The 23,421-nt window shown below is 44.2% G+C and overlaps 1 protein-coding gene across 1 annotated transcript in view; it reads left to right on the top strand.

Moving 5' to 3' along the window:
- The first annotated feature begins 1,624 nt into the window (after positions 1-1,624).
- LOC137375885 (protein phosphatase 3 catalytic subunit alpha-like) overlaps positions 1,625-23,421 on the top strand; it is a 567,998-nt gene continuing 546,201 nt past the window's right edge. The window contains exon 1 of the mRNA XM_068043519.1: positions 1,625-1,735. Within this exon, the coding sequence (XP_067899620.1) occupies positions 1,681-1,735 (55 nt within the window). The 5' untranslated portion in view covers positions 1,625-1,680. The remainder of the gene's footprint in view (positions 1,736-23,421) is intronic.

Below are 23,421 nucleotides of genomic sequence, written 5' to 3'. Positions count from 1 at the left end.
TATGGTTTAGTACTAAACAGTGTACTTACCCTCTGAGCCATTAGTGGCATGAACAGTTTTGTTTTCAGAAGAAATACATAAACACAAATAAGAGCTGGGCTTACAATTGTGCGTGCTGGATTATAAAATGCTGACATTTTCTGTGGGAGTACTAACAATTTAAAATATAGTACATCTGAGATTGTCCAGTTGCATAGTCTGGTACTGAATATGTTGCCACAATACTACAATCGTACTTTATTGGGTATTGATTACTGATGTTCTACAATGTATAACAGATGTACAATAGCTCAAGTCTAGCAAACATTTGACATTGACTGTTGCATTTTATCTTCTGTTCGACTGTTTTTGAAATCTTAAAAGGTGTTCTAAATTGACATTCTTCAAAATTATCAAAACATTTCTGAATACATTTGAAGATGGTTATATTTATCTTTTTCAATGTAACCTTAAACTAACTATATACTCAAGAACAAAGCTTAGAACTGAATAGTAACATAAAATATATAACACATACATTCCCACTTTAGGATACACTGGATTACATTTTCAAATTTATTGATTTAAACAGAGCAAATTAAAAGCCAAGTCAGCAAAATGGGCACAGTTACAGATGTTGGGGATTGAATAGTTAATATATAAAGTATCAATTGTGAAGAAAATTAAAACGTTTAAAGCTTTTGGATAGTAGAAACACAAGGTAGAAATACTGGAATCGTACATAATTCTTTTTTAATTAACTAAAAAAAACATTTGGAAGACGTTATTCCCGTATAACGATAACTCCTTTAAACAAAATGCAAAAAACTGGAAATCAAAAACAGAAAATACTAGTAACACAGCAGACAAAGCAGCATCTGCGGGGAGCACAGAAGAGTTAATGTTTTGGGTTAGACCTTTTGTCAAACATTCAGGCAAGGCAGAAAAATCCAACATGCAGATAGTGAAACAGAAAATGCGCATGCAAGATAAAAAGAACATATGGCAGTGGATTTTGACAAAGGGTTCACCACCCAAACGTTAATGCATATCTCTCAGCAGATATTGCCTAAACTGAATAGTCTCCAGCATTTTCCGATTTTGGTTACTTCTCCCACCCCACCCCCTCATCTACTCATTCCCCCCGCCGCCGCCAAACAGACATGATCCAAAAGTGCGACTCGAACGTGCGTTATCCATTACATTAGATTCTCGGCATTGTAGCATTCGCCTGTGTGTTTTACTTTTCATTACCTGTTGGATTCACCTTTCTTCGCTGTTAGAATGAGGGAACAATAGCAGCACTGAACAGAGGGGGGGAATCCCTATACCTCCGTGAGAGGGCAGTATGAAGCTGACCCTGGTACCAGTTGCGTGGGAGTTCCCTGAGCAGCCGCCATCTTAATGGTCCGGCCCGGCGTCTGGTGACGTCCTCCAAGATTGGGCGTGCGCGACACCGCGCGGGGTGGGGGGAGCCGCTCGCGGCTGCGTTTCCCGGGATCGGCGCGGACGGACTCATCCCTCCAGCACTCGAGGCGCGCGCAGGCACCCCCCCTCGCCCTGGGTTACCGTGACAGTGCCGCGCGTGCTCGCTCGCTCTGAGTGGAGCAGCGCTGCCTGGGTGATGCTGTAGCAACTGCAGCCGTGCCGCACGCTTCACTCGGGACCACGGAGACTTGCCTGAACCCATTGCATTCGCCCATGAAGATGTCCAACAATGACATAAATATATCTACCACGGAAAGGATGGTAAAATGTGAGTACGAGCTAAAACAAAATGCACATTTGATAATTAAAATAAAAGTATAGATCGAACACTGAAAAATTACAAACGGTTGAATGCATATGTGATGATGGTGATATCGTTCAGTGGAAGCATTAGGAGCTCATAGAGATGGTTGGCTACCATTTGGCTTTAAAATACTAGACAGTCGATATTACTGCTTTACAAAATCGTTTGCAATATAATGTTAGCTGTTGAATGTTGTTCGTTGCTAATTAAATTTAACCGAGATGTGTATTTTATCGTGATTGCAGGTTCCAATATTGCATATTCTCTCATTGCGTTGCTGTGTAAAGCCTCTAATTCTATTAGTTACATTTGTCTCCAAAAATTCTGACTATAGCTATCGCTCATTTGATATTATTGCAGTCAACCTTCATACCTATTTCTGATATAATTATTTAGGATTTTTTGTTAGCAGACTGGCGCTGTCCAAGTGACAGCTGCTGATCTGCACGCAAGCCACTTGGTCAACGTATGCAAAAATAGATTTGAGTTGCATTTTTTTTTACGATTAACGAGAACGGCAAACTAGCTTTGTGTTTATTTTTTCTTATAAAGTCTTCCGTTTGTTTTGATTTCCGCATTTAAAGCCACCGCCCGAGTGGAATATGCGTTTTATTGCAGTGGCTTCGCGGCAACGTCCATTTCGGAGTAAGTGGGTGATTCCCTCATTCAAAGGTCTCCCCTGGAATTCAGAACATCCACGCAATAGGCATCACTGCAGAGTGCTATTTAAAAGTGGATTTGAAAAATAATCTGTTTATTGTGTAAATGGTGCATGTGGTCACCCTGGAATTAGATCACGATTGATAGCTATTAGTGGAATGAGTCAGTGGGATTACCTGTGTGGCAGTCGTGTATTCCATGCCATGGTTATACACTGTTCAGTGTAGGGATGTTTATGGAAACACAGGGTACTTGGAGTTAATTGAAATCTGATTATACAAAAATCCCTTATCCTGGAGGGTAGAAGACGTCAGAATGCCATAATCTTCACGTGTTGCGTTCGCTCGGATCGCGGAATATTGGCTGCTGGTTCATCCTCCGATTGAATGCAACAGCATTGCCATTGAGTAACTACCATTTAGAGACTGTGCAACTACATTATTCTGTCACATTAACTTTTGTCATATTATACAATGGTTTCTTCAAATTTAGAATATTTTGATGGATAACCATATTTTGAGTAATAGATGATTTTGGACGAGACTGAACTCCCAGATCCGTCTGCTGTTTTTCATCCGTGCTTTTGAGGAACTGTGAACATGTGAATATATTATTTATTGTCATTTTGTAATAAATACATATAAGCAACCACCATCAGCATAGTGAAACTGAAAACTATTGAACAGCATATGATATGTGAATTATATAAATGTTAGCCATTTTCCTCAAATTGTTAATTATTTATCTAAGGATAATGCACAAAAAGAAGCATTCTAAACCTTTCCCTCATGTAGTTGCGTTTTGCAATTTCATTGCCAAATATATTGCTAATTCAGGAGTGTGATTTATCAGTTGATTCACTGTAGTATATAGCATTTGGATCTAAAAACAATATATAAATAGAAACTTGTGTGGGAGATAGAGTAATATAAGGGTTGATTGATGGAGAGGAGGGATGGCGGGACTGGTTCATTCACACTCCTTATCTCATTATTTAAGTCAAAGTACAGCTTATAATTGAGATGTCCAAATAGAAAGAAAATATAGGATGTCTCAAATATAATTGCCAGATTGCTGGTTAGAGCAACATAGAAATTTGTAAAGCTTGCATTGCAAGTGGTCAGATGATGCTCTCGATGTAGTAACGATGTTAACCCTGCTCTCAGTCATAAACACATTAAGACACACACGCCAGCTACGTAGACTGAGGTTTGGACTCCACTGAACACTGGAAAAGTATCAAACTATAAAGATAAGACAGTTCAGGGAACCAGTATATGTAGTGTATTTGGATTTCTAAAAGGCATTCGATAAGGTGCCATTTAAAAGGTTACAGCACAAGATAAGAGCTCATGGTGTTGGGGTAATATATTAGCTGAGATAGAGGATTGGCTAACAGGAAACAGAGAATTGGGATAAATGGGTCATTTTCAGGTTGGCAAACTGTAACTTGTGGGGTGCCACCGGGATCACTGCTGGAGCCTCAACCATTTACAATCTTTATTAATGACTTGGATGAAAGGACTAAGCATATTGCAGCCAAATTTGTTGATAATACAAAGGTAGGTAGGAAAGCAAGTTGTGAGGAGGACATGAAGAGTCTGCAAAGGGATATAGATAGGTTAAGTGAGTGGGCAAAAATTTGGCAGATGGAGTATAATGTGGGAAAATATGAGGTTGTCCACTTTGGTGGGAAGACTAGAAAAGCAGAATATTATTTGAATGTAGAGATACTGCAGAATGCTGTGGTATAGAGGGATCTGGATGTCCTCGTACATGAATCACAAAAAGTTAGCATGCAGGTACAGCAAATAATTAGGAAAGCAAATGGACTGTTGGCCTTTATTGCAAAGGGTATGGAGTATATAAGTAGGGAACTATTGCTATGACTGTACTGAGCGTTGGTGAAACCACGCTTAGAGTAGTGCATACAATCTGCTCCCAATATTTAAGGAGGGATAAACTTGCATTGGAGGCAGTTCAGAGAAGGTTCACTAAGTCATGGGGTGAAGGGGTTGCCTTATGAGGAAAAGTCGAGCAGGTTAGGCCTATACTCATTGTAGTTTAGAAGAATGAGAGGTGATCTTATCGAAACATATAAGATTCTGAGGGGGCTTGACAGGGTAGATGCTGAGAAGATGTTTCCCCTTGTAGGGGAATCTAGAATTAGGGGGCACAGTTTCAAAATAAGGTGTCTCCCATTTATGACAGAGATAAGGAGGAATTTCTCCCAGAGAGTCGTTGATCTTTGGAATTCTCTACCCCAGAGCACAATGGAAGCAGTGTCATTGAATTTATTCAAGGCTGAGCTAGACAGATTTCTGATCTAGAAAATTGAATTAAGTCCACAATCAGATCAGCCATGATCTTATCGAATGGCAGAGCATGTTTGAGGAGCCAAAAGGTCTACTCCTGCTCCTAATTCTTATGTTCTTACCCAAACCCTTATAAATGATGCTAAGATCAGTGGTATCAGTATATGCTTTTGTCACCACCATGTAAGCAAAATGTACGATTGCACCAATACGTAAGGGAATATAAAGTTAAAAAATGTATTTAATCATGGCTTTGATTTGAAAAATAACTATATAACACTGGGTGCTTTCACAACTCAATTCAGCTGGGTTGAATGGTAAGTCATCTACATGTATGAATGCATGAAAAATCCATTATAGATTGTACCAGGTACATCACAGTTCTCTCATTCTATCTTAAACTGGACCATTCATACAATGACCTGATATAGTCTGTTTTGGATTCTATGCTCCCAAATGTTTCTTTTGATGTCTGAACTCAAAATAGTGCTGAAGTGGAGCACACAGTCATTATATTAAAAACAAAATTCAGGAGATTTCCTTTTTGCTAGCCAGGTCCTTCTAGACTCCAAAACAATTTCATGGAAACTTGATTCCAAGTCTGACCATAATTTAGGTGCGCAGTCGATTGGCCTGCTGGTAGTTCCCTAAGTTAATTGTGCTTGAAACCATACACTACGTTGTAATGACTTCTGCAAAAATAAATCATAAGTTGCTAGATACTTTTCGGTCATCTGCAAAACAAAAGTGAATAATTTAAATAAACTGCAGCATAAACACACCGTGAGCTGCAGTGAAATACAAGTTTCATATCACTTGTGCGAGCCAACATAACCTACCTGTAATTTTATTGTTTGTTTTGAAACAAGATTCATGTACAAAAACAAAAACAACTTTGTATTCTTTATTCATACTGCTTTTGTAAGAATGACATTTGTTCTTTGCTATAGTATCAATACAAAACTAAAAGTTACAAAATGATATATTGTGACTACCAGTGACATCTTTAAAATTAGGATTCTTTTTAACTTAAATTAACTTTTCACTTGCCAAAAACTGTTAGAACTTTGACAAGAAGAAATTAATTCTAAAGAGAACTGAACAAAAATCTTCAGCATAGCAACAAGAACTTGCATTTTCATAGAGGAGTGCCTATTAAGTGGGGTGGATAGGAGTTGCACAGGCCACAAAACATCAGATGCAACAAGAAAACTGGCCAAAGGACCAAAGGTGAAGATACAAAAATACCAATGTTAATTATGACAAAATGCAAAATATTGCAGAATCTGGAAAATGAAACAGAAACAGGCAATGTTGGAAACAGTGTCGAGGCAACAGACAAGTTAACATTGCAGGTGAGGACACTTCAGCAAGCACTGTTTTGATGAAGGATCCATATCTGAAACCTTAACCTCCCTGTTTGTTCAACATAAGCTGACTGACCAGCTGAGTATTTCCAGATTTGATGTTATTTGTAAGCTATGCTTTGTTTCTCCCTCTCTCACAGAAGTAGGAAAGTAACTTGCTCCAGATTGGTTGGTGAAATTAATTTTCCAGCTCTGGTTAAGTGTGCAATGGGAAAAAAACGCGTTTATATAGTGCCTTTCATGATCTCAGGACATCTCACAGCACTTTACAACCAATTAAGTACTTTCATAGTTCAGTCACTTTTGTAATGTAGGAAATGCGGCAGCCAATTTGACCACAGCAAGGTCTCACAAACAGCAATGTGATAATTACCAGATTATCTGTTTTACTGATGTTGGTTGGGGGATAAATATTGTCCAAAACTCTAGGGAGAATGTTCCTGCTCTTCAAAATAGTGCCATGGAATCCTTTTGTCCCTCTGAGAGAGCAGATGGGACCTTAGTTTAATGTCTCATTTGAAAGATGGCACTCCCAACAGTGCAGCACCACCTTAGTACCATACTGGAGTGTCAGCCTAGATTTTGTGCTCAAGTCTGGAGCGGGGCTTGAACCCACATACTGTTGCCAGAACTTAATTATCACAGTTTGGCTACAGAAGCTTTAAAGTAAAATCAAGGCTTTAAACAGACCACAAAGGAATCAGTTCGTAAAGTACTGACAGAAAAATGTTCACAAGCCAGTAGTCTAAGGTTAAGGGATTCGAGGGAACAAAAGTTCAAAACAGATCAAAGTTGCTTTAAAACATTGCTTGCTATACTTAAGTAGATATGGAAAATGTAGACTTGATTTTTTCACGTGTTCATTTAAAAATACAGAATGAAGTTTACCAACATGATTGAGATTTGAGTAAAGTGCTATTTTTTTGTGAATGTGTTTCTCTACAGTTTTGAAGAACTGAAAAGCAAATATGACCTTTTCTAGTTTATAAGTAACACCTCTGCAGTTCCTTCTGTCTGAGACCACTGCCTGCATTGTCACCGCCATTAAATCTTTGTGATCTCTGCTGTTTGTCTGTCTGTTTGTTTAGCTATTATGTTTGATTTCCTTTTAGGATTCATTTTAGTTATAGATGGTGGGAACTAACATGTTATATTGTCAAGCACAAGAATTTAAAAAGAATTCACCATGGGTGGCCTGGCACAGTGGCATGTTACTTTTTTCCTCCCGTAATCCAATATGTGAGTTCTTTGGGTGAAATGCAGATGTTAAAATAACCTTTCTCTTCACAGAGAATAGCAAAAGTCAGATTATCCACGGATAGAATTATGAACTTGATAATGTCTGTTGACTGAATCATGGAGAATGGTGAAAGGAAGGACTTTTTTGGGGGATTAATTCATGGGATGCTGGCATTTGTTGCACATCCTTAATTGCCCATGAGCAGGTGGTAGTGAGCACCTGAGTGGTTTGCTAGGCCATTTCAGAGGGCAGTTAAGAGTCAGCCACATTGCTGTAGGTCTGGAGTCATATATAAACCAGACTGGGTAAGGATGGCAGTTTTCCTTTCCTACAGGACCTTAGTGAACCAGGGAGGTTTTTACAACAATCTAGTAGTTCCATCGTCACCATTATTAATACTAGCTTTTTATTCCAGTTTTATTTAATTAGTGAATTTAAATTCCACAGTTGATGTGGTGGGATTTGAACACATCTCTGTTAATCTTTAGACCAGGCCTCTGGATTATGAAATAAAAACAAAAAGTGTTGGAAATACTCAGCAAGTCTGGCAGCATCTGTGGTGAGAGAAGCAGAGTTAACATTTCAGGTATGTGAAAGTCATAGCATTTGTATTTCTCTACCCAAATTTGCAATAATTTGGATTGACAAACATGTTAAAGGAGTACCTTCCTCTGTGCAGCGCTTCCCCTCTTTGCAGTCTCAGCTCCATTTCTCAGCTCCAGACCCAGAGGCACTTGCAACTACAGTCCCCATAACTGTTGCAGTCTTTCAGTGAAGAGGTCACAAAATTCCTCTGCTCTCCCTGTCAGGATTCAGCAAACACTCCCTTCCAAATTCAGCAACTTATACCTCCAAAAATACACCAAAGTACTTCCACCAACTATGCAATAATAACAGCAAGACAAAAGCATCTCTTTTGCAAGTTAGCCCTTTAAATATCATTAGTGGGGATCCCTCTGACAGCTGAACGCACAGTTACACACTGCTACAAAACATCTACTTCAGGTCAACCAAGCAGACAACCTTGCTGGGAAAGTTAATGTACTGACATGGATTATGTAGTAAAGAGAAATCAATGTGAGAGGAACAATAGCATATCAAATACATGCAAGTGCACTGCATGACATCATTACCTTACCACAGGAAACATGGTCTGTTCATTATAACATTATTAATTTAACAACAGGCCTACATCTGATCTGGCTCTGGTCCAGCTTGTATTTTGCATTACATAACTGATTAAAATACTCCTTTAGCATGTTTTTCAATCCAAATTATGATTTATGTTTCAGTTTTCCAGATTAACCTTTACTCAACAATGGTGTCATTTTGTTTTTGTTTAAATCCATACAAATAACATAGGGAAATGGAAATATCATGATATAGCATGCCAGATATTTAAAAATGTAGTACAAACAAGAATTCACCAAGGAGGTTCCACCTCCTTCAACAGGATCTGCAGCATCACAACAATGCCAGGACAGGATGTTCCAGTTTACTGTCCATTGCTGCATCCAAGAGGATGAGAAGAGTTCATCATATTCTGTCTAAACAGACAGAAGCAGGATGAGTGGGCACGTGGCTTTATCAGGATAGTGGGATTCCCAATGGTGTAGGGAGCCATCAACTGCACACACGTGGCTCAATAGGCCCCATGTGTAAACAGGGAGATGTACAGGAAATGCAAAGTGTTCCGCTGCATTAATGTGCAGCTGGTGTGCACCATGCCCAAACTATCATGTTGGTGAATGCCTGTTGTCCTGGCAGCAGCCACAATGCTTTCATTCTGAGGCAGTCAGCCATTCCCACTGCCTTGGGGCCACCATGAGGAAGCAGAGGCTGACTGTTTGGTCACAAGGGATATGCACCATAAATGTGGCTCATGACTCCACTGTGCCACCCAATCACTTGAGGACAAAGGGCCTACGACAAGAGCAATACTGCCATGTGGGACATTGTGAAACAGACGATTGACGTTCTTAAGCAGCAGTTCTGCTGCCTGGACTGCCAAATTCATGGTGATTTATTTATTTATTTAGAGATACAGCACTGAAACAGGCCCTTCGGCCCACCGAGTCTGTGCCAACCATCAACCACCCATTTATACTAATCCTACATTAATCCCATTACCCTCTCACATCCCCACCTTCCCTCAATTCCCCTACCATCTACCTATACTAGGGGCAATTTATAATGGCCAATTTACCTATCAACCTGCAAGCCTTTGGCTGTGGGAGGAAACCGGAGCACCCGGCGAAAACCCACGTGGTCACAGGGAGAACTTGCAAACTCCGCACAGGCAGTATCCAGAATTGAACCCGGGTCGCTGGAGCTGTGAGGCTGCGGTGCTAACCACTGCGCCACTGTGCCGCCCCATTTCTGCATTTGCCACAACCTCACTATTACGAGGGTGCAGCTCTTGTCACCTGGCATACAGAGACCACCTCAGGAGGAGAGGAAGAGGATGCAGGGAGGAGGCAGCCAGTACTCCTTCACTCCAGACAGGCTGTCCATGAGTGGCTATGAAGACTGTAGCTCCCTTAGAACATCATCCTATCATCCTATTACTCCTGAAATCCCCACCTTCCCATCCATGTGTAACATCCCATCACAGCATCCTCTTGGCCAAATCCTGCAATGAAAGCCACCCACAAAAAAAATTTACCATTACGGCTTCATCCAACAACATATCCAATCTACTACATACACTATTCAACAATTCAGCCTTGTGCCGCTTCTTAGTGCCTGTCTTGCGGGGGCCTTTGCCTGGCCTACTGCTCCTGTGCAGTGCTACCCCAGTGACTGCAGCAAGGTGAAAGACTGCTGACTTTCTCTGGCGGAGACTGCAGATGGCCTTCCAGCAGTTCTGGGCCTTGATAATCTGGCCTTGGTCTTCCTTGGCACGGGCAATAGCAGTCTAAGCTAGCTGGCTGAGAGACAACAGCAAAGGCAGTGTGGAGTGCTGGGAACACAAGTACTGTCATTCTGAGTGAGGACGGTAGGTTTGTGCACCACGGAAGCACTTCCCCTCCCCTGGGAAGGTGCCTCAGCAAACCTAGTAATCTGTTGGAGTCCAGATTACTGGGCTGCCTGTGAGCTTGCATGCCCCATTGAGCACTGAAATCTGCAGCCATGATGGCAGCCATCTGAGCCTCATGACCTCTCATGTGGATCTCATGACCTTGATCTGAGCTTCCACCGCAGCAGTGAGATGTTTGGTGGCTTCCGCCTGTGCTGCAGTGGAAGCTGAGACAATGACCACCAGATGCTGCATCATGGCTGGGTGTGCAGTTGCCGTCATGTGGCTGGTCAACACTTTCACGCTGGTAAGGATGGGCTTCAAGCTCTGTGCAATGCCCTGTGCCACTTTGGAGCCTGACAGTGATAAGAGGCTGTCTGGAATGTCTGTCAATGCACCAAGCATCTTGATGTGCATGCTCATCGGTGTTCTCCTGTAGTCTACCCCATTAAAGTCCTTATCTGAGTCCCCTGTAGCAGAACTTGTCTGGGAACCCCCTTCCATGGAGCTGGCACATGAACTGTCCTTTCCCTCTGGCCTAGTTGCAGCCCACTCATGCCTGGTGGCTCACCGCATGCAGATCCCAACACCATGCTAGTCTCTGAGAAACATGCATAGCAGTATCTGAGCTGGTGTCTGCAAGAGTTAGGTCAAGTGATGGTGTTTCTTCCTTGGATGTCTGTAGCAGCTCTAACCCTTCCTCATGAAGCTGCACAGGTTGCTGTTCTGGGTATCTGACAGCAGAAAAGCAGAAGGGGAGGGTTGGGGTGGTGTGTTGGCGGGGTGGGAGGTGGGGTTGAAAGTGAGGTCCATGGTCACATGATCTTGACCCTCGAGCCAGATAGCAGAATAAGCGTGGTGGGATTTGAGAAAGGCCATAAGGTAGGAACATACCGTCGTCCTGAATGCTCTTGGTGGCGACAGATGCAATGACTTCTGTGACAGCTGGCCCCATGATGCTTTCAGGGGGCTTTGGCAATGTAGACGTGCCTATCCCCTCTGGCTCTGCAGTTATGGGTCACCTTGTCCTGCAAGAGAGGGGGAAGAATGTCAGTGACTGTGTTGTACTGTGTTTGAGTGCTGTGCCTGTTACAGCTGAATAGCTGGAGCTATGTTGAAGCAGTGAGAGGTGAGGGTGAGGCTGGCATCATTGATGTGTAAGGCTGTGGTGGAGCATTTGAATATTAATCCTTAGAACTAACTGCTGGGATAGTTGACAGATGAGTGATGGTGGTGTAGTGCATTGACCAGCGTGAGTGGTTGATGGTGTAGTGGGCAATAGATGTCCTGTGAAGATGTGTTGACTGATGTGAAGAGGCGGTGACGTATTGGTAATGTCACTAGACTGGTAACCCAGAGCCCCAGGCTTATGCTCTGGGGACATGGGTTCGAATCCCACTGTGGTAGATGGTGGAATTTGAATCCAATTAATAAATCTGGAATTAAAAGTTAGTCTAGTGGCCACCATTGTCGGTTGTTGTAAAAACCCATTTGGTTTACTAACGTCCTTTAGGGAAAGAAATCTGCTGTCCTTACCTGGTCGAGTCTACATGTGACTCCAGACCCACAGAAATGTGGTTGACTCTGAAATGCCCTCTGAAATGGTCTGGCAAGCCACTCAGTTGTATCAAACCGTTACAAAGTCTCAGAAAAGGAATGACAACCCAGCATTAACCTAGGCACTAGAAACTTCAACAGCAAATGCAGCCCTGTCGACCCTGCAAAGTCCTCCTTACTAACATCTGGGGGCTTGTGCCAAAATTGGGAGAGCTGTCTCACAGACTAGTCAAAAAACAGCCTGACACAGTTAAACTCACTGAATCATACCTTGCAGACAAAGTCTCAGACACTGCCATCACCATCCCTGGATATTTCCTGTCCCACCGGCAGGACAGACCAACCAGAGGTGGTGGCACAGTGGTATACAGTCGGGAGGGAGTTGCCCTGGGAGTCCTCGACATCGACTCCAGACCTCATTGTCATGCAGGCCCCCACCTGCTAAGAATGAGGCACATTAATTTTGCCACATGGACATTAAATTTCAAATTGTTGCTGGGAAGCAGAGAAGGCCTGTTATAAGGAATTGCCAGGCCCCTGGCTGGAAAGACATTTTTGCATATTAACAGACAGTATTTGTAGACAAGGGACCATTCCCTGACCCACCCAATACACAGAGCCAGAAGTGGTTTTACCAGTCACAGTCACCCTGCTGGCCAACTTGGGGAGCTTTAAATTGTAGAAACAGTGTTTGAACTGGTAGAAAGTTGAATGCTCCCAGACTGAAGCAGACCTCCTCTTTCCTATCTGCTCCCATCTCTTTCTCATGGAACTCCAAAACCCTTTGAAGACACATGGACCCCAAGAGAGAAACGTCTCCTACAGTGCACAAGGTTTAAGAAGAATACTGGGCCCTAACAAAAAGCAAGACCATACCTTCAGTCAAGGACTCTACAGCGAACTTGAAGCACAGTAAGAAAAAGCCCTTCTCAGAGATTGCCTCAAACTTTTCCACTTCATTTTTTTCTACTGCTCCTTTCTGTCCCTATCTGCATGTGTGTATTGCATATGCATGCTAGCATAGGCGCGTCATGTATCCGTAGGTGTTCACTGAATTAGAGTTTAAGTTTAATAAAATTTCAGCTTTCTTCTTTAAACCTAAGAAATCCTGTTTGTGTTCATTTCATTGCCTTATAATTGAAAAGCAGTGAGCAAGGATTCACCAAGGGGGAGCTAAAACACAGTATGTTTAAAAAAAAAATTAAAGTAAGACCAGGTGAAGGCTGAAAGGGAACCCTAGACCTCTTTGTCACCTGGTCATAACAACATGAAGTTTCATGGCATCAGGTCAGACATGGGCAAGGAAACCTCCTGCTGCTCACCACCTACGGCTCCCCTTGGCTGATAAATCAGTGCTTCTCCATGTTGAAGACTAATTGGAAGAAGCACTGAGGATAGCAAGGGCACAAAATGTACTCTGGGTGGGGTCTTCAATGTCCATCACCGAGCTGGCCGAGTCCTAAAGGACATAGCTGCTGAGTCTGCGGCAGATGGTGAGGGAACCAACGAGGGAAAAACCTACTTGACCTCATCCTCACCGATCTACCTGTCGCAGATCATCTGTTCATGACAGTATTGGTCGGAGTGACCACTGCACAGTCCTTGTGGCGACAAAGACCCGTCTTCACATTAAGGGTACCCACCATCGTGTTGTGTGTCACGACTACCATGCTAAATGGGATAGATTTCGAACAGATCTAGCAACTCAAAACTGGGCATCCATGAGCCACTTTGGGCCATCAGCAGTAGCAGAATTGTATTCAGCCACAATCTGTAACCTCATGGCTCAGCATATCCTCTACTCTAACATTACCATCAAGATTAGATTAGATTAGATTAGATATACAGCACTGAAACAGGCCCTTCGGCCCACCGAGTCTGTGCCGACCATCAACCACCCATTTATACTAATCCTACACTAATCCCATATTCCTACCAAACATCCCCACCTGTCCCTATATTTCCCTACCACCTACTTATACTAGTGACAATTTATAATGGCCAATTTACCTACCAACCTGCAAGTCTTTTGGCTTGTGGGAGGAAACCGGAGCGCCCGGAGAAAACCCACGCAGACACAGGGAGAACTTGCAAACTCCACACAGGCAGTACCCAGAATCGAACCCGGGTCCCTGGAGCTGTGAGGCTGCAGTGCTAACCACTGCGCCACTGTGCCACCCTGATCCCCGCAAGCTGGGGATCAACCCCAGTTCAATGAAGAGTGCAGGAGGGCATGCCAGGAGCAGCACCAGGCATACCTCAAAATGAGGTGCCAACCTGGTGAAGCTACAACACAGGACTACGCCATGCCAAATAGCGGAAACAGCATGCGAAAGACAGAGCTAAGCCATCCCGCAACAAACGGATCAGATCTAAGCTTTGCAGTCCTGCCACATCCAGTTGTGAATAGTGTGAACAATTAAGCAACTGACAGGAGGAGGAGACTCCACAAATATCCCCATCCTCAATGATGGGGGAGTCCAGCACATCAGTGCAAAAGACAAGGTTGAAGCATTTGCATCCATCTTCAGCCAGAAGTGCCGAGTTGATGATCCATCTCGGACTCCTCCTCAGGTCACCAAAGACTATGGGCCCAGACAACATTTCAGCAACAGTACTGAAGACTTGTGCTCCAGAACTAGCCATGCCCCTAGCCAAGCTGTTCCAGCACAGTTACAACACTGGCATCTACCCGACAATGTGGGAAATTTCCCAGGTATGTCAAATCCAACCCAGCCAACTACGGCCCTATACTCTCGATTATCAGCAAAATGATGGAAAGGGTTGTTGACAGTGCTATCAAGCAGCACTTGCTCAGCAATAACCTGCTCACAGATGCTCAGTTTGGGTTCTCCCAGGGCCACTCAGCTCCTGACCTCGTTACAGCCTTTGTCCAAAAGAGGTTATTGGAGGACATCACCTGACCAGTCCAGATACTGGAATCAAATCTTCAGAATCCCGATGGCCTGCTCAATGGTTGTCCTGCTCAGCAGGTGTCATTGTTTGTATCACCTCTGTGCCTTTGTCTGGGGCTCCCGTAGAGGGGTAAGTGACCATATCTTCAAGGGATATACCTTGTCCCCTAAGAGCCATCCACAGACTTTGGGGGTTGACGTGAAGATCTGAGGCAGCCTGGACTGGTGAAGGATGAAGAAGTCATGGCAGCTGACAGGAAAGTGAGTGCACACATGGAGGAAGCACTTGTTGTGGTCACAGACCAGCTGGGCATTGAGGAGTGGAAGCCCTTCCTGTTGGTGAATCTCACTGGCTGGTCATTTAGTGCCTTGATGGCTACATGGGTGCAATTGATGATGCCCTGCATCTGGGGAAGTCCAGAGATGGTAGCGAAACCCAATGCCCTCTTTGTCTGTGAGACTGCATCTGCTGTGAAATTAATGTGCTCTCCAGCTCTAGCAAAGAGGGCATCATTGAGGGCAGGACTGGCAGCTCAATATTCCAGGGTATAGAAGCTTCAGTCCTGACAAGGAGGGAGTAAAAGAGGAGGTGGCATTGCACTGTTAATCAAGGAGTCAATTACTGCAGTAAGGAGGGATGATATCCTAGAAGGTTCCTCAAATGAGGCCATATGGGTAGAACTTAAAAACAAAAAGGGGGCAATCACTTGGCTGGAAGTGTACTACAGGCCTCCAAACAGTCAGGGAGAGATAGAGGAGCAGGTATGTAGGCAAATCTCAGAGAGGTGTAAAAATATTAGGGTAATAATAGGGGATTTCAACTTCCCCAATATCAACAGGGATAGTCTTAGTGCAAAAGGCTTAAAGGGGGCGAAATTCTTAAAATGCATACAGGAGAGCTTTTTGATCCAGTACGTAGAAAGTCCTGTAAGAGGAGGGGCAGTACTGCACCTAATCCTAGGGAATGAAGCCAGACAAGTGGTAGAAGTGTCAGTGGGGGTGCATTTCGGGGATAGTGACCATAACTCTGTAAGATTTAAGGTATTTATGGAAAAGGACAAAGAGGGACTGGAAATAAAAGTACTGAATTGGGGGAAGGCAGATTTCAATATGATAAAACAGGATCTGGCCAAAGTGGACTGGGAGCAGCTACTTGTAGGAAAGTTTACAACAGACCAGTGGGAGTCATTCAAAGAGGAAATAGTGAGAGTTCAGAGCCAACGTGTACCTGTTAAGATGATGGGACCATCAATTCCAGGGAACCCTCGATGTCAAGGGACTTAGAGGATTGGATAAGGAAAAAAGGAGGTTTATGGTAGATTCAGAGCGTTGAAAACAGAAGAAGCACCAGAGGACTATAGAAAGTGTAGGGAGGTACTGAAAAAAGTAATTAGGAGAGCAAAGAGGGGATATGAAAAAACACTGGCGGGCAAGATAAATGAAAATCCTAAGGCCTTTTTATAAGTATATTAAGGGCAAGAGGATAACCAAGGAAAGAGTAGGGCCCATTAGGGACCAAAGTGGCAATCTGTGTGTGGTGCCGGAGGACATAGTGAGGTTTTAAATGATTACTTTTCATCTGTGTTCACTATGGAGAAGGACGATGTAGGTGTAGAGATCAGGGAGGGGGATTGTGATATATTTGAACGTATTAGCATTGAAAGGGAGGAGGTATTAGTTGTTTTAACAGGCTTAAAAGTGGATAAATCACCAGGCCCAGATGAGATGTATCCCAGGCTGTTATGTGAGGCAAGGGAGGAGATAGCAAGGGCTCTGACACAAATTTTCAAATCCTCTCTGGCCACAGGAGAGGTACCAGAGGATTGGAGGACAGCGAATGTGGTACCATTATTCAAGAAGGGTAGCAGGGATAAACCAGGTACTTACAGGTCGGTGAGTCTAACATCAGTGGTAGGGAAATTATTGGAAAAAATTCTGAAGGATAGGATTAATATCCACTTGGAGAGGCAGGGATAGTCAGCATGGCTTTGTCAGGGGGAGATTGTGTCTAACTAACTTGATTGAATTTTTTGAGGCGGTGACCAGATGTGTGGATGAGGGTAAAGCAGTTGATTAAGTCTACATGGACTTCAGTAAGGCTTTTGATAAGGTTCCGCATGGGAGATTGATTAAGAAGTTAAGAGCCCATGGGGTCCAGGGCAGTTTGGCAAATTGGATCCAAAATTGGCTTAGTGGCAGGAGGCAGAGGGTGATGGTCGAGGGTTTTTTTTGGGAGTGGAAGCCTGTGACCAGTGGTGTACCACAGGGTTCGGTGCTGGGACCCTTGCTGTTTGTCGTGTACATTAATGATTTAGACATGAATATAGGAGGTATGATAAGTAAGTCCGCAGATGACACGAAAATTGGTGGTGTCGTAAATAGTGAGGAGGAAAGTCTTGAATTACAGGACGATATAGATGGGCTGGTAAGATGGGCGGAGCAGTGGCAAATGTAATTTAATCCTGAGAAGTGTGAGGTAATGCATTTTGGGAGGACTAACAAGGCAAGGGAATATACAATGGGTGGTAGGACCGTAGGAAGTATTTAGGGTCAGAGGGACCTTGGTGTACTTGTCCACAGATCACTGAAGGCAGCAGCACAGGTAGATAAGGTGTTTAGGAAGGCATATGGGATACTTGCCTTTATTAGTCGAGGCATAGAATATAAGAGCAGGGAGGTTATGTTGGAGCTGTATAAAACGCTAGTTAGACCATAGCTGGAGTACTGTGTACAGTTCTGGTCACCAGACTATAGGAAGGATATGATTGCACTGGAGAGGTTGTGGAGGAGATTCACCAGGATGTTGCCTGGGCTGGAGCATTTCAGCTATGAAGAGAGACTGAAAAGGCTAGGGTTGTTTTCCTTAGAGCAGAGAAGGCTGAGGTGGGAAATGATTGAGGTATACAAAATTATGAGGGGCAGTGATAGGATAGATAGGAAGAAACTTTTTCCCTTAGCAGAGGGGTCAATAACCAGGGGGCATAGATTTAAGGTAAGGGGCAGGAGGTTTAGAGGGGATTTGAGGAAAAATGTTTTCACCCAGAGGTTGGTTGGAATCTGGAATGCACTGCCTGAAGAGGTGTATTAGAGGCAGGAACCCTCACAACATTTAAGAAGTATTTAGATGAGCACTTGAAACGCCATAGCATGCAAGGCTACGGTCCAAGTGGTGGAAAATGGGATTAGAATAGTTAGGTGCTTGATAGCTGGCACAGACATGATGGGCCGAAGGGCCTATTTCTGTGCTGTATAACTCTATTGACCAGCGAGATGCAGTGGTGTGCAGGTGTTTGTGAGATGCCACTCAAGTCCGCAGCTGATCCTTGGAAGCAGCCAGAAGCGAAGAAGTTCAAGGCCGCAGTGACTTTGGTGGCCACTAGCAGGGCATGGCGACCAGTGCTTCAAGGTGTGAGGTCTTCGGCAACAAGGACAAAGCTGTCTATGACTATCTGCCTGGAGAATTGAAGTCTTCTGCGGCACTGGGTCTTAGTCATCTGCACGTAGTTCTATCTTCAGCAGAGACTGTGTTAAGGGTTTGGCCTCTATTGTCATCCTTCCCCCCTCCCATGCCCTCCTGATGCCCCAGGTTCTGCCCTTCCTCCACTGGGCCCAAAATCTGTCAGTGATCCCCCCCCCCCCGCAATGCCAGCTGGAACCTTCCTTTTGGACAGGTGGCCACCCTATTGTGATTGGCAGCCTTTCCCCCTGCTTTTCTACCCCTGTGACAACCCCATTCAGCGCACAAGCGATGAATGTCCACTCTCCCCGCCACCTGCACAGCGTCAAGGATACCTCCTCACCAAATGCCGCATTCCCCTTTGCCCCGCTAACAATCTTATGAGGCCGGGATGATGCCCTAGGGCAGCCATGACTGGCTCCCCACTCTACCCTCCTCCCTTCAGCTAATCTGCAACAGCTACTTCTTGAAACCCATGTGCTCCCTTTCAAAACCACCCTTCCCCTCCAACAAACTCTTAACAAACTTTTTAAATACTTTAATTGGTCTCAAGAGGGAGGAGAGCAGGATCCTTGTTGCATCCTCCCCCTGTCCTTTTTAACATTACCGGTGCCGAGAACAGCGACCTGAAACTGCCATGCCGACTGTTACTGGCATTTTCGGGACACCCCCGCCTCCATTCCCACTTAGAGGGGGGCCCGAAAATTCAGCCCATGGTCTCTTTCCTGCTGTCGACTGTTGTGATATCACTTTAACTGCTTGAGTATGGTATACATTATCACAGGAAGTGATGTCAACCAATATGTGATATAGCAGTTGGGGTAGTTTTCGTCACTAGTTAGCATGTGTATTATAGAGCTCTTTTGTAAATCTGTTAGTTTGTAATAAAGAACCCTTCATTCAACTACCATTCAGCCTAAGATTGTTTGGTACATCACTGCTGAGAAAGCAATAACACAATATGGTGGTGACGGAACTCATTGGAGTAGTGGTGATGAAGGAAGGCTCAGCGTGCCAGTAACAGAGTTCTATGCGGGACAGCAATCTCGAGCAAGACATTGAAAATGGTGATTTCTCCAATGGGAATCCATTAAGCTTAGGACAACACTGCACATCGTTGGAGGAGGCAGTGGCGGCATGACACTGTCAGATTCGACAACCATCTGCAGAAATCAGTGCTGAGGAAGAGTGTGAGTACACGAAGGGAGTTGTTTGTTTGGACAGTGGCGGCAGAAAAGGCAGTAATCAGGCAGAATCGGGCTTGTGACAAGTGAACATAGTTGGTTTAAGTCGGCGCTGAGGTACGGCACCGACATTACGTGTCATGGTTTTCCTGCCGGAAGAGCTTCATGGGCGGAGTCTGCCCGATCAGGCTGAAAGCCCGCGCTGCAGGCACAGAGCTCGGCGTGGCTGAGCTCCAATGCTGCAGGCACAGCAGACCTACAATTTTTTTCCCTTCAGGGGAAGTTTTAAAATTAAAACAAACCCATTAAAGGGGCAAGCTCCAGCGAAGATTTCTTCTGGACAAGAAATTTGGCACCATGACCACCAAATACCCAACAATGAACTGGAAAGTTCAAGATCTCCTCCACGAGTTCCAACTCTTCAGGCAGTACATAGAGTTGTGATTTTTGGATCTTTGGTCACAGAGCTTTACAAGCAAGCAATCAAGATAAAAATCGTGATTGGCAATGAAGGGTTCCATCATATCAACATCTCTGGATTGTCAGAAGTGGACCAGAAGGACCCTAAAAAACTCTCCTCTACGTTAAAGGACCAGCTGAAAGTCAAGGTTAATTTTAGGCATACAGACGGCAGTCCAAAGAGACCATCTATCGATTTGTTAGCAGATGCCGCAAAATAGGAAATGGTCTGGGTTTTTTTCAGGTGCTGAATTATCTGAAAGGATAATGTAGTAAGTAATTGTGTCTAACCCGATAGAGGCATTTCAAAAAGACTTGTTGGACAAAGAAAAAAAATACAACACCGAAAGTCTCTTGAGGGTTGGCAGGAAGTACGAAGCCATAGTTGCAAGCAGGCAGTGCATACGAGCGCTTGGAACAACAACAGTAAGTGAGATAAATATGACCCCATTGAGTCCATTCACGATTTGCAACAGAGGTACCCAGACAGATATGATACCATGGGCAGTTGCAAAGGAGGTGCTGTTCTTCATTTGAGCAATACTGCAGTTCCTTCCATAGATCCACCAAGGAAATGCAGTGTCCACATCAAGGACAAGCTGAAAGTTGGGCTGTATACTATGGATCGGCAAGGAATTATTCGGCCTTTTCAGCAGCACACAGATTGGTGCAGCTCTATAACAGTTGCGATCAAAAAAGACAGCACAATCAGAGTATGTCTAGACCCTAGGATGTTAAACCGAGCATTAAAAAGATGTCCTCATAAAATCCCTACTTTGGAAGAGTTAAATCCAAGGTCTGCAAGAGCAAAATTTTTTTTGAAACTAGATGCAAAACATGGATACTGATTGGTCCATCTCACTGAAGGTTCACAGGAGCTGACAACTTTCAGAACTCCATTTGGAAGATATTGTTTTTTGAGCTTACCAGTGTCAGAAAGCCAAGATCTATTTCAACAGCACATGGATTGTATCACTGAAAATGTTCCTGGGTTTGGCTGCATCGCAGATGACATTGCAGTCATGGGCAGCACTAAAAAAGAGTAAGACAGGAATCTTCATATCTCAATGGAAACAGCCAGCAGAGAAAGCCTTGTGATTAAAAGCAAGAAGTGTGCCATTAACATGAACCACATCAACTTTTTCAGCTCAATCTACTCTGATACAGGCATAGGACTGGACCCTAGCAAAGTAGAGGATATTCAGTCCATGCCTAGCCCTCAAGACAAGGAAGATTTACAGCCTACACCTCCATCCCCCACCAGGACGGTTTGAGGGCTCTCCGCATCTTCCTTGAACAGAGGCCCAACCAGTCGCCATTCACCACTACCCTCCTCCGCCTGGCTGAACTTGTTCTCACATTGAACAACTTCTGCTTCAGCTCCACTCACTTCCTTCAAGTAAAAGGTGTTGCTATAGGTACCCGCATGGGTCCTAGTTATGCCTGTCTTTTTGTGGGATATGTCGAGCATTCTTTGTTCCAGTCCTACTCAGGCCCCCTCCCCCAACTCTTTTTCCAGTACATTGATGACTGTATCAGTGCCGTTTCCTGCTCCCGCCCCGAACTGGAAAACTTTACCAACCTTGTTTCCAATTTCCACCATTCTCCATCTCTGACACTTCCCTTCCCTTCCTCGACTTCTCTGTCTCCATCTCTGGGGATAGGTTGTCTACTAATATCCATTATAAGCCCACCGAGTCCCACAGCTACCTCGACTACACTTCTTCACACCTTGCCTCCTGCAAGGACTCCATTCCAGTCTCCTAGTTTCTCCGTCTGCGACGAATCTGCTCTGATGATGCTACCTTCCATGACAGCGCTTCTGATATGTCTTTTTCTTCAACTGAGTATTCCCCCTACTGTGGTTGACAGGGCCCTCAACCGTGTTCGGACCATTTCCCGCACCTCTACCCTTACCCCTTCCCTTCCCTCCCAGAACCGTGACAGGGTTCCCCTTGTCCTCACTTTCCACCCCATCAGCCTCCATATCCAAAGGATCATCCTCCGCCATTTCTGCCACCTCCAGCGTGATGCCACTACCAAACGCATCTTCCCCTCCCTTCCCCTGTCAGCATTCCGAAGGGATTGTTCCCTCCGTTGCACCCTGGTCCACTCCCCCATTACCCCCACCACCTCGTCCCCTTCCCATGGCACCTTCCCCTGCAATCACAGGAGGTGTAATACCTGTCCATTTATCTCCTCTCTCCTCACTATCCCAGGCCCCAAACACTCCTTTCAGGTGAAGCAGCGATTTACTTGTACTTCTTTCTCTGCAGTATACTGTATTCGCTGCTCACAATGTGGTCTCCTCTACATTGGGGAGACCAAATGCAGACTGGGTGACCGCTTTTTTTTTTTAGAGATACAGCACTGAAACAGGCCCTTCGGCCCACCGAGTCTGTGCCGACCATCAACCACCCATTTATACTAATCCTACACTAATTCCATATTCCTACCACATCCCCACCTGTCCCTATATTTCCCTACCACCTACCTATACTAGGAGCAATTGCTAATGACCAATTTACCTATCAACCTGCAAGTCTTTTGATTTGCGGAACACCTCCACTCAGTCCGCAAGCAGGACCCTGAGCTTCCGGTTGCTTGCCATTTCAACACTCCCCCCACTCCCCCCGCGCCCCACCCCCCCCGCGCTCCCATGCTTACATCTCTATCCTGGGCTTGCTGCAGTGTTCCAGTGAACATCAACGCAAGCTCGAGGAACAGCATCTCATTTACCGATTAGGCACACTGCAGCCTGCCGGACTGAACATTGAGTTCAATAATTTCAGAGCATGACGGGCCCCCCATTTTACTTTTATTTTTAGTTATTTTTTCTATTTTTACATTTTTTACATTGTTTTTGTAGGTTTATTTTATTTCATCTTAGTTTGTTCAGTTTGCTTACCCACTTTTTTTTTCATGTTTGTACTTGCAGCTGTTCAATCTTCAGTCCGTTAACACCCTATCTGTACTAATACTTTGTCTTTCAACACACCATTAACATATTGTTTGCCTTTACTCCATGACCTTCTTGTTAGCTAATCTGTGGCCTTGTCCAATCTACACCTTCTCCTTTGTTATATCTTGCCCCACCCCTGCTTTACTTGCTTATAACCTTTCACATTTCTAATATTTGCCAGTTTTGAAGAAGGGTCACTGACCCGAAACGTTAACTGTGCTTCTCTCTCCACAGATGCTGCCAGACCTGCTGAGTATTTCCAGCATTTCTTGTTTTTATATTATACTGAAGATTTACAGCGATGTTTAGGTTTATTAAAGTTTTTAGCTTCATACATCTCACATTTTCCGAGAAGGCGCCATCTCCTTGTGATCTCCTCAGGAAGGATATGCCATTCCTGTGGCACGAGGCTCATCTGCGTGCATTCGATTTGCTGAAGTAGTCGCTGTCGACAGAAGCATGTTTGTAGTATTAAAATCCGAAGAAAGAAACCACACTTGAGGTAGATGCTTCTT

Source organism: Heterodontus francisci, chromosome 12 (genome assembly GCF_036365525.1).
Source record: "Heterodontus francisci isolate sHetFra1 chromosome 12, sHetFra1.hap1, whole genome shotgun sequence".
Taxonomy (NCBI): domain Eukaryota; kingdom Metazoa; phylum Chordata; class Chondrichthyes; order Heterodontiformes; family Heterodontidae; genus Heterodontus; species Heterodontus francisci.
This window is presented reverse-complemented; position numbering and strand designations above follow the sequence as displayed.